General features: G+C 52.2%; 1 protein-coding gene across 1 annotated transcript in view; it reads left to right on the top strand.

Moving 5' to 3' along the window:
• The first annotated feature begins 1632 nt into the window (after window positions 1–1632).
• mcm5 (minichromosome maintenance complex component 5) overlaps window positions 1633–13983 on the top strand; it is a 43620-nt gene continuing 31269 nt past the window's right edge. Inside the window, exons 1-5 of the mRNA XM_085969457.1 lie at window positions 1633–1921; window positions 2817–2943; window positions 4322–4450; window positions 7927–8099; window positions 11634–11789. Coding sequence (XP_085825583.1) covers window positions 1755–1921; window positions 2817–2943; window positions 4322–4450; window positions 7927–8099; window positions 11634–11789 — 752 coding nt within the window. The 5' untranslated portion in view covers window positions 1633–1754. The remainder of the gene's footprint in view (window positions 1922–2816; window positions 2944–4321; window positions 4451–7926; window positions 8100–11633; window positions 11790–13983) is intronic.

Raw genomic sequence — 13983 nt, 5'->3', positions numbered from 1 at the left:
CATGAGTTAATAAATAAAAGCCAGCGCAGACCTGTTAAAGGCAAGTCGTGTTTTATTAACTTGATGATCGAGTTCTTTGCTGAAGTAATGGAGAGGGTTGATGAGGGTAGTGCGGTTGATGTTGTGTATATGGACTTTCATGGGCAGTGGCAGCATGGATACAAATTTAGCTAAGGGACAGAAAGGAGAGAGTAATGGTGAACGGTTGTTTTTCAGACAGGATAGAAGTATACAGTGGTGTTCCCCAGGGGTCTGCAGTAAGACCACTGCTCTTTTTGATATACATTGATCTGAACTTGGGTATACAGGGCATTAGTTCAAAGTTTGCAGATGACACAAAACTCGGGAAAGTAGTAAACAATGAGGAAGATAGTAGCACACTTCAGGACATGGACTGGTGAAATGGGCTGACACATGGCAGATGAAATTGAACACAGAAGAGTATGAAGTGCTGCATTTTGGAAAGAAGAATGAGGAGAGGCAATATAAATTAAATGTAACAATTTTAAAGGGGGTGCAGGAACAGCAATCTTTGAAGGAAGCAGCAGAAGTTGAGAAGGCTGTTAAAAAGCACACAGGATCCTTAGCTTTATCAATAGAGACAGTGTACAAAAGCAAAAAAGTTCTGCTAAAACTTTATAAAGTGCTGGTTAGGCCTCAGCTGGAGTATAGTGTTCAATTCTGGGCACCACACTTTAGGAAGGATGTCAAGGCCTTGGAGAGAGTGCAGAGAGATTTACTAGTATGGTACCAGGTCAGTGTTCTTGCTCAGGCCAACATCCCCAGCATCGAAGCTCTGACCACGCTCAATCAGCTCCGATGGACGGGCCACATCGTCAACCCAAGCACCCCACCCACCCACCCCTTCAACCACCGTCTGCCCCCCACCCTGTGACAGAGACTGTAGGTCCCGCATTGGACTCATCAGTCACCTGAGAACTCATTTTTAATGTGGAAGCAAGTCATCCTCGGTTCCGAGGGACTGCCTAAGAAGACCAGGGATGAGGGATTTTCAATTATGTGGAGAGAATAGAGAAGCTGGGATTGTTCTCTTTAGAGCAGAGAAGGTTGAGAGATTTAATAGAGGGGTTCAAAATCATGCAGGGTTTCCAGTGGCAGGAGGGTCGGTAACCAGAGGACACAGATTTAAGGTGATTGGCAAAAGAACCAGAGGACAATTGAGATTTTTTTTATGCAGAGTTGTTGTGAACGCACTGGAAGCAGATTCAATAATAACTTTCAAAGGGAATTGGATAAATACTAGAAAAGGAAAATTTTTCAGGGGGAGTGGGACTAATTGGAGAGCTTCTTTCAGTGAGACGGCACAGACTCGATGGGCCAGAACAGGCTCCTCCTGTGCGGTGCCTTTCTCTCCAGGCCCCTCCTGTGCGGTGCCTTTCTCTCCAGGCTCCTCCTGTGCGGGGCCTTTCTCTCCAGGCTCCTCCTGTGCGGGGCCTTTCTCTCCAGGCTCCTCCTGTGCGGGGTCAGGCTGGGATCCTCAACAACTTCCGCCTTCCCCAGAGTTTGGCGCCAGAAATTGGCCAAGTGGGCGGTGACCCGACTCTCACCGACCAATGGGCTGCCGGCGGCGCGGCGCGGCGGGCAGCCAATGGGAGCGGAGTGGGCGGGGACTGCGCGTCACTTTGGCGCGAAACCATTGCCCGCGCGGAACCGCATCCGAGACCCGGAGAGAGAGAAAGAAACAGACAGCCAGACAGACCCGGAGCCGCCTGTCCCTCACTCGCTTTCCCGCCATGTCGGGTTTCGATGACCCCGGTGTCTTTTACAGCGACAGTTTCGGGCCCGAGCCGCAGGCCGATGCCGACGGGCTCCGCCACTCGCAGCTCCAGAAGCGGCTGCGGGAGTTCCTGAGGCAGTACCGCGTGGGGAGCGACCGCAGCGGCTTCACCTTCAAATACAGGTCGGTGTGGACCCGGGGGGAGGGGGTTTGGGGCTTCACCCCTCACCCTTCACCCCTCACTCCTCACTCACCCCTCCCCCACTCACACCCCACGCACCCCTCACACCCAACTCACCCCCTCACCCTCTGACCCCAATGGTGGAGCGATGAAAATCGGGGATGCACAAGAGGCCGGAATTGGAGGAGGGCAGATATCTGGGGGGTTGTGGGGCTGAAGGAGATTACAGAGATAGGGAGGGGCGAGGTCATGGAGGATTTGAAAACAAGGATGAGAATTTTAAAGGCAAGGTGTTGCCGGACCGGGAGTCAATGTAGTTCAGTGAGCACAGGGGTGATGGGTGAACAGGACTTGGTGCGAGTTAGGACACGGGCAGCCGAGTTTTGGATCAAGTTTACGTAGGGTGGAATGTGGGAGGCCGGCCAGGAGTGTGTTGTATTAGTCAAGTCTAGAGGTAACAAAGGCATGGATGAGGGTTTCAGCAGCGGATGAGCTGAGGCAAGGGCTGAGTCGGGTGATGTTACAGAGGTGGAAGTAGATGGTCTTGGTGATGGAGAGGACGTGTGGCTGGAAGCTGAGCTCAGGGTCAAATAGGATACCAAGGTTGCGAAGCCTCAAACAGTGGTCAAGGAGAGGCTTCCCAATATTTAGTTGGAGGAAATCACTGCTCAACTAGTACGGGATGTCGGACCAGTAGTCTGACAAATCAGTGGAGGGGTCGAGAGAAGTGGTGGCGAGGAAGAGCTGGGTGTCAACAGTGACTACACTTCAAAAAGTACTTCATTGGCTGAAAAGTGCTTTGGGACGTCCTGAGGCCGTGAGAGGTACTTTAGAAGTTGTTTCTTCCTTTCCCACTTTAATTCTCTTTGTTTCTCTCCCTCTCTCTCTGATGCGCAGGGATGAACTCAAGCGCCATTATAACCTGGGTGAATACTGGATTGAGGTGTCGCTGGAGGATCTGAGCAGTTTCGACGAGGATTTGGCCGACTACCTCCTGAAGCAGCCCTCGGAGCACCTGCCCCTGGTAAAGATCCAGTGCGGTATCCCTCCCGCAGGGCAGCGCCACCGGGAGAGCGCGGAACCACCGGGAGGGTCAGGGTCCGCCTGTGGATCGGCTCCACACAGCAGGGCCGCTGACCTGTTTTTGGGGGGGGTGGTGGTCTCTCAGGCCTGTCCTGAGTTAGCCAGTGCACTACACTTAGCCTCTGCCCCCTGGGTCGCGGGTGGGTTGGTGGGGGTGAATCGCCCTGGCGAGCGGGCACCAACCCGCTGCTCCTGATCACTGTCGACTGACCCCTTGCTGTAAAGTGCGCGAATGTCGGATGAGGCCAGCGTGGCGATGCCCAAACAGTTGAATAGTCCAGTGCCACTCGTGAAGAATGGGGAGTTTGATGAGGTAATGGTTTGGTGAGAGGGGTTTGGGACTTTGCGGCTTCCAATAGGGCTGGACCCCAGTGAACGTCATTAAGGGGAGCTCTTGCTTGTCCTCTCGCTCCATGGTGCTGTCGATCAGGTTGGTTATGGTGGTGCTCCACATAGAATCAAAGTGTGATACAGCACAGCAGGAGGCCGATCGGCTCTTTGAAAGAGATTTACAATTAGTCCCACTCCCCATAGCCCTGCACAACTTTCCCCTTCGAGTATTTATCCAGTTCCCTTTAGAAAGTTATTATTGAATCTGCTTCCACCGCCATTTCAGATCACAACACGCTGCGTTAAAAAAAAAATCCTCGTCTGGCCCCTGGTTCTTTTGCCAATCGCCTTAAATTTGTGTCCTGTGGTTACCGACTTTCCTGCCACTGGATACAGTTTCTCCCTATTTACTCTATCAAAACCCTTCATAATTTTGAACACTGGTATTAAGTCATAGAAACAGAAGATAGGAGCAGGAGTAGGCCATTCGGCCCCTCGAGTCTGCTCCGCCATTCAATGCGATCATGGCTGATCATCCAAATTCAGTACCCTGTCCCTGCTTTCTTCCATATCCCTTGATCCCCTTAGCCTTAAGAAATATATCTAACTCCTTCTTGAATATATTTAATGAATTGATATATTTAATGAAAAGTCTCCCCTTAACCTTCTCTGTTCCAAGGAGAACAACCTCAGCTTCTCCAGTCTCTCCACATAACTGAAGTCCCTCATCCCTGGTCCCATTCTGGTAAAAGACAGGGTTTAAAAAATTGTTTGTGTTTTGTGGGTGGGGCGGAGGGGGGGGAGAGAGTGTGCAGGTGGTGGAGCTCCTGTGTGCGCGGAATGGATTAGTAATTAGCACGGTAACTGCACGTCCAGCGGTTGCCAGTGTGAGAGGGGTGCGCCGCGTCCTGGCGCCTGCTCGCCCTGGCGGAGGGGATCGTGCGGTGAGTCTGTTGTAGTTATACCGTTGTCTTTTGCTTTCCCTGTAGCTGGAGGAGGCGGCGCAGGAGGTGGCCGACGAGGTGACCCGCCCGCGCCCAGCGGGCGAGGAGGCCCTGCAGGAGATCCAGGTCACGTTGCGTTCAGAAGCCAACTCCGCCAATATCCGCAGCTTGAAGGTAAGTGGGCTGGCGGCAGTCGGGGACACCGGGAGGTGGACGGTCAACCGTGGCCCCCACTCCTGCTTCGCGGGGTTTGCAGTAATTCCCCCTCCAAAAAACAAACTGCTGGGCATAACCGCAGTGCCATTCATGGTGGAATTGCCGATGAGGTATTGGAGGGTTTGCCTGCGGATGAAACTGTCTGTACCCCGCACGATGATTTAGAGAGAGCTGGTTGGCGAGCTTGGGGATGGAGGGGGGGGTCTCTGTGCTGTGCCTTGTACACACGATAAATATTGGCCTGGATACCAGGGATAACTCACCTGCTCCTCTTCGAAATTATGCCGTGGGATCTTTTACATCCACCTAAGGGGACAGGCGGGGCCTCGGTTTAACGTCTCATCCGAAAGACGGTACCTTCGACAGTGCCGCACTCCCTCAGCACTGCACTGGGAGTGTCAGCCTGGATTTTTGTGCTCAAGTCTCGAGTGGGACTTGAACCCACAACCTGCTGACTCAGAGGCGAGGGTGCTGCCCACTGAGCCACAGCTGACACCGAACAGTATAACCAGGGACTCATTAATTATGACCAGAAGTATAGACTGGCTTGAAATGTTCGAGATTACTGTTGGCTCAAACTCTTGTCATGATCACACGTTACGCCAGCTGTCGCGTATAGCGGGTAAATCGTTTTGGCACGAAGAAGCCCACTGCCAGCGACTTGGCATTGGTACGAGCAGTGGCTTGATTTGCTGCCACCAATCCTGTAAATTAGCCGCGAGGCGGCACGGCGGAGCTGCCTAAGTTTGCCCTGAACTGTGATGAGCTGCGCTCGCACTTAGTGGGGTCCCTTTCCCAGGATCGTTTGGCACAGGAGGAGGCCATTCAGCCCCTCAACCCGGTTCCGCCATTCAATTAGATCATAGAATGGTTACAGCACAGAAGGAGGCCATTCGGCCTGTCGAGCCCGTGCCGGCTCTCTGCAGGAGCACCTCAGCTAGTCCCACTCCCCCGCCCTTTCTCCGTAGCTCTGCCATTTTTTCCCTTCAGGTTCTTATCCAACTCCCTTTTGAAAGCCACGATTGAATCTGCCTCCACCGCCCTTTCAGGCAGTGCAATCCAGATGTTAACCACTCGCTGCGTAAAAAAGTTTTTCCTCGTGTCGCCTTTGGTTCTTCTGCCAATCACCTTAAATCTGTGTCCTCTGGTTCTCGACCCTTCCGCCAATGGGAGCAGTTTCTCTCTATCTACTCTGTCCAGACCCCTCATGATTTTGAACACCTCTATCAAATCTCCTCTCAATCTTCTCTGCTCTATGGAGAACAGCCTCAGCTTCTCCAGTCTATCCACGTTACTGAAGTCCCTCATCCCTGGAACCGTTCTTGTAAATCTTTTCTGCACCCTCTCTAAGGCCTTCACATCCTTCCTAAAGTTCGGTGCCCAGAATTGGACACAGTACTCCAGTTGAGGCCGAACCAGTGTTTTATATAAAGGTTCTTCATCCAGGAAACTTTCTGGTATCCGGCACGGACGGGACCGACGTGGTGCCGGTTCATCAACAATTCCGGATAACCGAACGCTATAGTAAAGATTCAGAGCTCCGTATAAAGCAACAAACCCTGTGCTTCAAAACAATGGGCACAAGTTGCAAGCGTCTCTAGCTTAGCAACAGCTTCAGCTACACCCTTGCACAGCAACAAATGGAGTATAAAAGTAAAAAAAGTTACCTGAACCGACTCCTGAATTTTGCCGGTGGATAGAGCGTTCCGGTTATTTAGGGGCCGGTTAATTGAATGTTTCCTGTAATTTCCATGCTTTTGTACTCTATACCTCTATTCATGAAGCCCAGGATCCGGTAAGCTTTTTTAACTGCTTTCACAACCTGCCCTGCCACCTTCAACGATTTGTGCACAAACACACCCAGGTCTCTCTGTTCATGCACCCCCTTTAGGATTGTGCCCTTTAGTTTATATTGCCTCTCCTCGTTCTTCCTACCAAAATGTATCACTTCGCACTTTTCTGCGTTAAATTAAAGCAAAGGTTTCTGAGATGACGACGTAACAGGAGAGTGACCAATACACGAGGCCCCCTACCCAAGGGTCCTGGCTGATCTGTAGCCCAACTCCACTTACCTCCCTTAATACTCTTTATCGAACAAAAATCTATCACTCTCAGTTTTGAAAGCTCATGTTGACACTCAGCACCCACAGCTTTTTGGGGGAAGAGGAAGAGATCCACATTTCCTCTACCCTATGTGGGGAAAAGTGCTTCCTGATTTCACCCCTGAATGGCCTGGTTCTAATTTTAAAGTTATGACCCCTCGTTCTTGATTTTTCCACCCACCCCACCCCAGAGGAAATAGTTTCTCCGTATCTACTCTATCAAATCCTTTTTAAGGTTATACACAACTCAATTACATCGCCCCTGAATCATGTAAATTGGAGGGAATTACCTAAGAGAGGATATACTTGCCTTCGAGGGAGTGCAGCAAAGGTTCACCAGCCTGATTCCTGAGATGACAGGACTGTCGTAGGAGGAGAGATTGGGTCGACTAGGCCTGTATTCACTAGAGTTTAGAAGAATGAGAGGGGATCTCATTGAAACGTATAAAATTCTGACAGGGCTAGACAGACTGGATGCAGGGAGGATGTTACCCCTGGCTGGGGGGGTCTAGAACGAGGGGTCACAGTCTCAGGATATGGGGTAGGACATTTAAGACTGAGATGAGGAGAAATTTCTTCACTGAGTGAGGGTGGTGAATCTGTGGAATTCTCTACCACAGAAGGCTGAATATATTTAAGAAGGAGATAGATTTTCTAGACACAAAAGGCGTCAAGGGGTATGGGGAGAGAGCGGGAATATGGTATTGAGATAGAGGATCAGCCATGATCATATTGAATGGCGGAGCAGGCTCGAATGGCCTACTCCTGCTTCATTTTTCTATGTTCTATGAATACAAGTTCCCTCTGAGCTACTTGTAAGAATATAGATGTTTCATTTTAATATAGAATTAAGACAGAACAGCTAATGTAGCAATTTTGACTCTCCAGGGCAAAAGGTATAGTTGGAAAGAGCAAAGATGGGAAGCAGAGGTTTGCGAGGTGAAGACTTAACAGGGTAGTGACCAAAACATGAGGCCCCCTACCCAAGGGTCATAAAACACCCAACAAAGCTAAACCCAGCAGGAATTGGGCAACAGAAGCTTGTTTGGTTAAAAAAAGATGATGCAAAGCTTCACTCAGTAGGAAATTTAGCTCCAAGGAGAGAGATCGTGAACAGGCCTGGATAGGAATCACCCACACTTCCCGGGAAGTACGTCACACACAAGGTTTAGACATAGGGTTGCGTGTCCTGCTCTGTGTAGTTTTAAGATGGCTGTTGTAAAACAATAATAAAAGTGGTTAATAACTTTGCGAATCAGTTATTAAAAAGGGTGAGGATTATCTAGTGCTGCGGACAGACGGTTTAACGCTCTTTATTTTCTGCTCCTTCAGTCGGACCAGATGTCTCGGTTGGTGAAGATCCCGGGGATCGTGATCTCGGCGAGCTCTGTGCGCGCCAAGGCCACCAAAATCGCCATCGAGTGTCGAGGCTGCCGCAACATCATTGGCAACATCGCGGTCCGTCCCGGCCTGGAAGGATACACCCTGCCACGCAAGTGCAACACGTAAGCGCAGTGCCGTTAGCCAGAGTTGCGTGTTGGGGATAGATGAGTCAGGTCGTGTGGTGCTGTGACTTAACTCGGTTTGTTCTGTATCCAAAAGGTTTGTTTCCTTCCAGGCCCGATACTCAGTTGCACCTCATAGAGTTATACAGCACAGAAAGAGGCTCTTCGGCCCATCGTGTCCACGCCGGCCATCAAGCCCTGTCTATTCTAATCCCATTTTCCAGCACTTGGTCCGTAGCCTTGTATGCTATGGCGTTTCACGTGCTCATCTAAATGCTTCTTGAATGTTGTGATGGTTCCTGCCTCTACCACCCTTTCAGGCAGTGAGTTCCAGATTCCAACCACCCTCTGGGTGAAAAAGTTTTTCCTCAAATCCCCTCTAAACCTCCTGCCCCTTACCTTGAAACTATGCCCCCTGGTTATTGACCCCTCTACTAAAGGGAAAAGTTCCTTTCTATCTACCCTATCTATGCCCCTCATAATTTTGCACACCTCAATCAGATCCCCCCTCAGCCTTCTCTGCTCTAAGAAAAACAACCCCAGCCTGTCCAGTCTCTCTTCATAGCTGAAATGCTCCAGCCCAGGTAACATCCTGGTGAATCTCCTCTGCACCCTCTCCAATGCAATCACATCCATCCTATAGTGTGGTGACCAGAACTGCACACAGTATTCCAGCTGTGGCCTAACTAGTGTTTTGTACAGCTCCATCATAACCTCCCTACTCTTGCCTTCATTAGCCGAGGCATAGAATATAAGTATCCCATATGACATTTTAGCCACCTTATCTACCTGTCCTGCTGCCTTCAGGGATCTATGTACATGCACACCAAGGTCCCTCTGATCCTCTGTCCTTCCTGGGGTCCTACCATTGATTGTGTATTCCCTTGCCTTGTTAGTCCTCCCAAAATGCATCACCTCACACTTTTCAGGGTTAACTTCCATTTGCCACTGTTTTGCCCATCTGACCAACCCGCCTATGGGTAGAATCCAATGGGTGCAGTAGGAAGTAGGGTCCAGAGGGAAGCATTATCCGTTACTAAAAGATCCTATCTGTTTGGTTCCTGAGCTGTGCTGACCCTATCTTGTCACACATTGGGCTGGTGCAGATATATTCCCACAATTCCTTGAGTGGGGTGCCTTAGTTACGGCTCAGTTGTTGCTATGGGGCTATGGGCTGTTTTCCCCCCCAGGATGAAGGAAAATCTCAGTTTATTATGTTGAAGGGTTGGGTTGGAGCAGCAATGGCAGAGGTTTTTTTTTGCTATTGTTTGATCTCTGTTCCCCTGCAACAGGAGATTGGTGGGGGAGGGGATTTAAATCCCGCAATGGATAGGTCACCGCGTTGCCCTGCCTCCCCAGACTGACTGCTTCTCTGCTTCCTCTCGACTAGCCTCCAACGTCTGAGACGTCTGCACAAGGGCCCTCTCGCGGACTTTGTACCGATTCTTTGTGAGTTTAAATTATCTGGAGGTGCTGGAAGCCTCCAGCTCGCCTCAGTCCCCAGACGGTGGGACGGAGATTCATCGCCCTGGGGCCGCCCTGAAATGCTGTGTGCGCCGAATCTCAGCCGTGGCTCAGTGGGTAGCACCCTCTCGCCTCTGAGTCAGAAGGTTGTGGGTTCAAGTCCCACTCCAGAGACTCAAGCACATAATCCAGGCTGACACTCCCAGTGCAGCGCTGAGGGAGTGCTGCACTGTCAGAGGTGCCATCTTTCGGATGAGATGTTAAACCGAGGCCCCGTCTGCCCTCTCGGGTGAATGTAAAGGACTCCACTATTTAAAGAAGAGCAGGGGAGTTATCCCCGGTGTCCTGGCCAATAGGTATTCCTCAACCAACACCTAAAATCAGATTATCTGCTCATTATCACATTGCTGTTTGTGGGAGCTTGCTGTGCGCAAATTGACGGCCACGTTTCCTACATCACAACAGCGACTGCACTTCAAAAAGTACTTCATTGGCTGTAAAGTGCTTTGGGACGGTCCTGAGGTGGTGAAAAGTGCTATAGAAATGAAAGTCTGTCTTTTTACCTGGGTTAGGAGCCCAGAGTAAGACAGTCAGAGGCCAGAGGGCTCTAGGGCCCCCTGGGACAGGTAAATGATGGGCACCTCTTCCCCTCCCAGGCTCAGTGCAGCGTTCCGGGGTGGGTGCGGAACACTGTCCCTTGGATCTTGAGCCGGGGAGAGGATGGGGAGCAATCGGCAGGCTGGCTTTCTGAGCCCGGGAGTAGCGAAGCCTGAGGCCTAGGAGCAGTGCGCGCGGTGACTGGCCAATGGAGGCCGCGTCTCCTCGCTGTGTGAATGGCCAATGGAGGCCGCGCCTCCTCGCTGTGTGAATGGCCAATGGAGGCCGCGCCTCCTAGCTGTGTGAATGGCCAACGGAGGCCGCGCCTCCTCGCTGCGGTGACTGGCCAATGGAGGCCGCGTCTCCTCGCTGTGTGAATGGCCAATGGAGGCCGCGTCTCCTCGCTGCGTGAATGGCCAATGGAGGCCGCGTCTCCTCGCTGCGTGAATGGCCAATGGAGGCCGCGCCTCCTAGCTGTGTGAATGGCCAACGGAGGCTGCGTCTCCTCGCTGCGTGAATGGCCAATGGAGGTCGCGTCTCCTCGCTGTGTGAATGGCCAACGGAGGCCGCGTCTCCTCGCTGCGTGAATGGCCAACGGAGGCCGCGCCTCCTCGCTGTGTGAATGGCCAACGGAGGCCGCGCCTCCTCGCTGTGTGAATGGCCAATGGAGGCCGCGCCTCCTCGCTGTGTGAATGGCTAGCTGTGTGAATGGCCAATGGAGGCCGCGCCTCCTCGCTGTGTGAATGGCTAACGGAGGCCGCGCCTCCTCGCTGTGTGAATGGCCAACGGAGGCCGCGCCTCCTCGCTGTGTGAATGGCCAACGGAGGCTGCGTCTCCTCGCTGCGTGAATGGCCAATGGAGGTCGCGTCTCCTCGCTGTGTGAATGGCCAACGGAGGCCGCGTCTCCTCGCTGCGTGAATGGCCAACGGAGGCCGCGCCTCCTCGCTGTGTGAATGGCCAACGGAGGCCGCGTCTCCTCGCTGCGTGAATGGCCAACGGAGGCCGCGCCTCCTCGCTGTGTGAATGGCCAACGGAGGCCGCGCCTCCTCGCTGTGTGAATGGCCAATGGAGGCCGCGCCTCCTCGCTGTGTGAATGGCTAACGGAGGCCGCGCCTCCTAGCTGTGTGAATGGCCAATGGAGGCCGCGCCTCCTCGCTGTGTGAATGGCTAACGGAGGCCGCGCCTCCTCGCTGTGTGAATGGCCAATGGAGGCCGCGCCTCCTAGCTGTGTGAATGGCCAACGGAGGCCGCGCCTCCTCGCTGTGTGAATGGCCAATGGAGGCCGCGCCGCCTCGCTGTGTGAATGGCCAACGGAGGCCGTGCCTCCTCGCTGTGTGAATGGCCAACGGAGGCCGCGCCTCCTCGCTGTGTGAATGGCTAACGGAGGCCGCGCCTCCTCGCTGTGTGACTGGCCAATGAGGGCCGCATCTCCTCGCTGTGTGATTGGCTAATGGAGGCTGTGTCTGTTTGCAGGGAGCAGGCGGGACGTCCCAAATGCCCCGTTGACCCGTACTTCATCATCCCGGACAAGTGCAAGTGTGTGGATTTCCAAACCCTTAAGCTCCAGGAGTCCCCGGATGCCGTGCCACACGGAGAGATGCCGCGGCACATGCAGCTGTACTGCGACAGGTATGGGGGAGGGTGGCGGGTGCCAGGGGGAGGGGAGGGGAGGGGGGCGTTGCGGGGCAGCGGAGCCATACTAAGAGCATAAGAAATAGGAGCAGGAATAGGCCACTCGGCCCCTCGAGCTTGCTCCGCCATTCAATAAGATCATGGCTGATCTTGGGCTCAAAGCCACTTCCCCGCCCGCTCCCCATAACCCTTCACTCCCTTGCAAAAATCTGCCTATCTCCACCTTAAATGTATTTAATGACCCAGCCTCCACGGCTCTCTGGGGCAGAGAATTCCACAGATTTATGACCCTCTGAGAGAAGAAATTCCTCCTCATCTCAGTTCTAAAAGGGCGACCCTTTATTCTGAAACTGTGCCCCCGAGTTCTAGATTTCCCCATGAGGGGAAAACATCCTCTCTGCATCTACCTTGTCGAGTAGTGTGACAGGTACCCAATCCCATGGATTGGAGGGTAGCTAATGTTACCCCACTATTTAAAAAAGGTGGTAGAGAGAAAACGGGGAATTATAGACCGGTAAGCCTGACCTCGGTAGTGGGGAAAATGCAAGAGTCCATTATAAAGGATGTAATAGCAGAGCACTTGGAAAACGGTGACAGGATTGGACAAAGTCAACATGGATTTACAAAAGGTAAATCGTGCTTGACTAATCTACTGGAATTTTTTGAGGATGTAACTGGTAAAATAGATAAGGAAGAACCAGTGGATGTGGTTGGACTTTCAGAAGGCTTTCGATAAGGTCCTGCATAAGAGATTAGCGTGTAAAGTTAAGGCACATGGGATTGGGGGCAAGGTACTGACTTGGATAGAGAACTGGTTGGCAGACAGGAAGCAAAGAGTTGGAATAAACGGGTCTTTTTCCGAGTGGCAGGCAGTGACTAGTGGGGTACCGCAAGGATCGGTCCAAGGACCCCAGCTATTCACAATATAAATGATCTAGACGAGGAAACTAGATGTAATATCTCCAAGTTTGCAGACGACACAAAGCTGGGTGGGCGTGTGTGCTATGCGAAACATGCCGAGAAACTCCAGTATGATTTGGATAGGTTGGGTGATTGGGCAGATGCATGGCAGATGCAGTATAATGTGGATAAATGCGAGGTTATCCACTTTGGTGGCAAAAACAGGAAGGCGGATTATTATCTGAACGGCAATAGATTGGGAGAAGGGGAAGTGCAATGAGACCTGGGTGTCCTTGTGCACCAGTCGCTGAAGGTAAGAAGGCAAATGGTATGTTGGCCTTCGTAGCGAGAGGATTTGAGTACAGGAACAAGGATGTTTTGCTGCAGTTGTACAGGGCCTTGGTGAGACCACACCTTGAGTATTGTGTGCAGTTTTGGTCGCCTTATCTGAGGAAGGATGTTCTTGCCATGGAGGGAGTGCAGCGAAGATTCACCAGACTGATACCTGGGATGGCAGGAATGACGTGAGGAGAGATTGGGTCGATTGGGCTTGTACTCGCTGGAGTTTAGAAGAATGAGAGGGGATCTCATTGAAACGTATAAAATTCTAACAGGACTGGACAGACTAGATGCAGGAAGGATGTTCCTGATGGCCGGGGAGACCAGAAACAGGGGTCACAGTCTAAGGATAAGGGGTAAGCCATTTAGGACAGAGATGAGGAGGAATTTCTTCACCCAGAGAGTGGTGAACCTGTGGAATTCTCTACCACAGAAGGCAGTTGAGGCCAATTCATTAAATATATTCAAGAAGGAGTTAGATATATTTCTTAAGGCTAAAGGGATCAAGGGATATGGGGAGAAAGCAGGGACAGGGTATTGAGTTTGGATGATCAGCCATGATCTCATTGAATGGCGGAGCAGGCTCGAGGGGCCGAATGGCCTACTCCTGCTCCTATCTTCTATGTTTCTATGTACAGGGGGCGGGTAGCAAGGGTGTGGCCGCTGTGTCACCGGGCAGTTGCACCCGGATGTGCCTCCCCGGTGGGCAGATCACATGGATCGCTCCCCGAGCCTAGCGGCTGGAGAGCGAGTGATGGGCCAGTTACTGTCGTGTTATTGGTGTGTGGGCTGAATGGGAGAGGGATCGGGCACTACCCGGTGTGGGACTGAACTGCACCAATCAGGAGGTGTCGCTGGCTCGATCCTGAGTGGTGCTCGGGTAGCTGATCCCGGGGTGGCATTAGGGGTCTCTGCCCTCCCCACCCCCCACCCCCACCCCCCGGGCTGGGGG

The sequence above is a fragment of the Somniosus microcephalus genome, chromosome 28 (genome assembly GCF_052327205.1).
Source record: "Somniosus microcephalus isolate GS21.2 chromosome 28, FLI_Smic_1.0, whole genome shotgun sequence".
In the NCBI taxonomy this organism is placed as follows: Eukaryota; Metazoa; Chordata; class Chondrichthyes; order Squaliformes; family Somniosidae; genus Somniosus; species Somniosus microcephalus.
The sequence above is the reverse complement of the archived record's forward strand: the minus strand, read 5'-3'. Positions and strand labels throughout refer to the sequence as shown.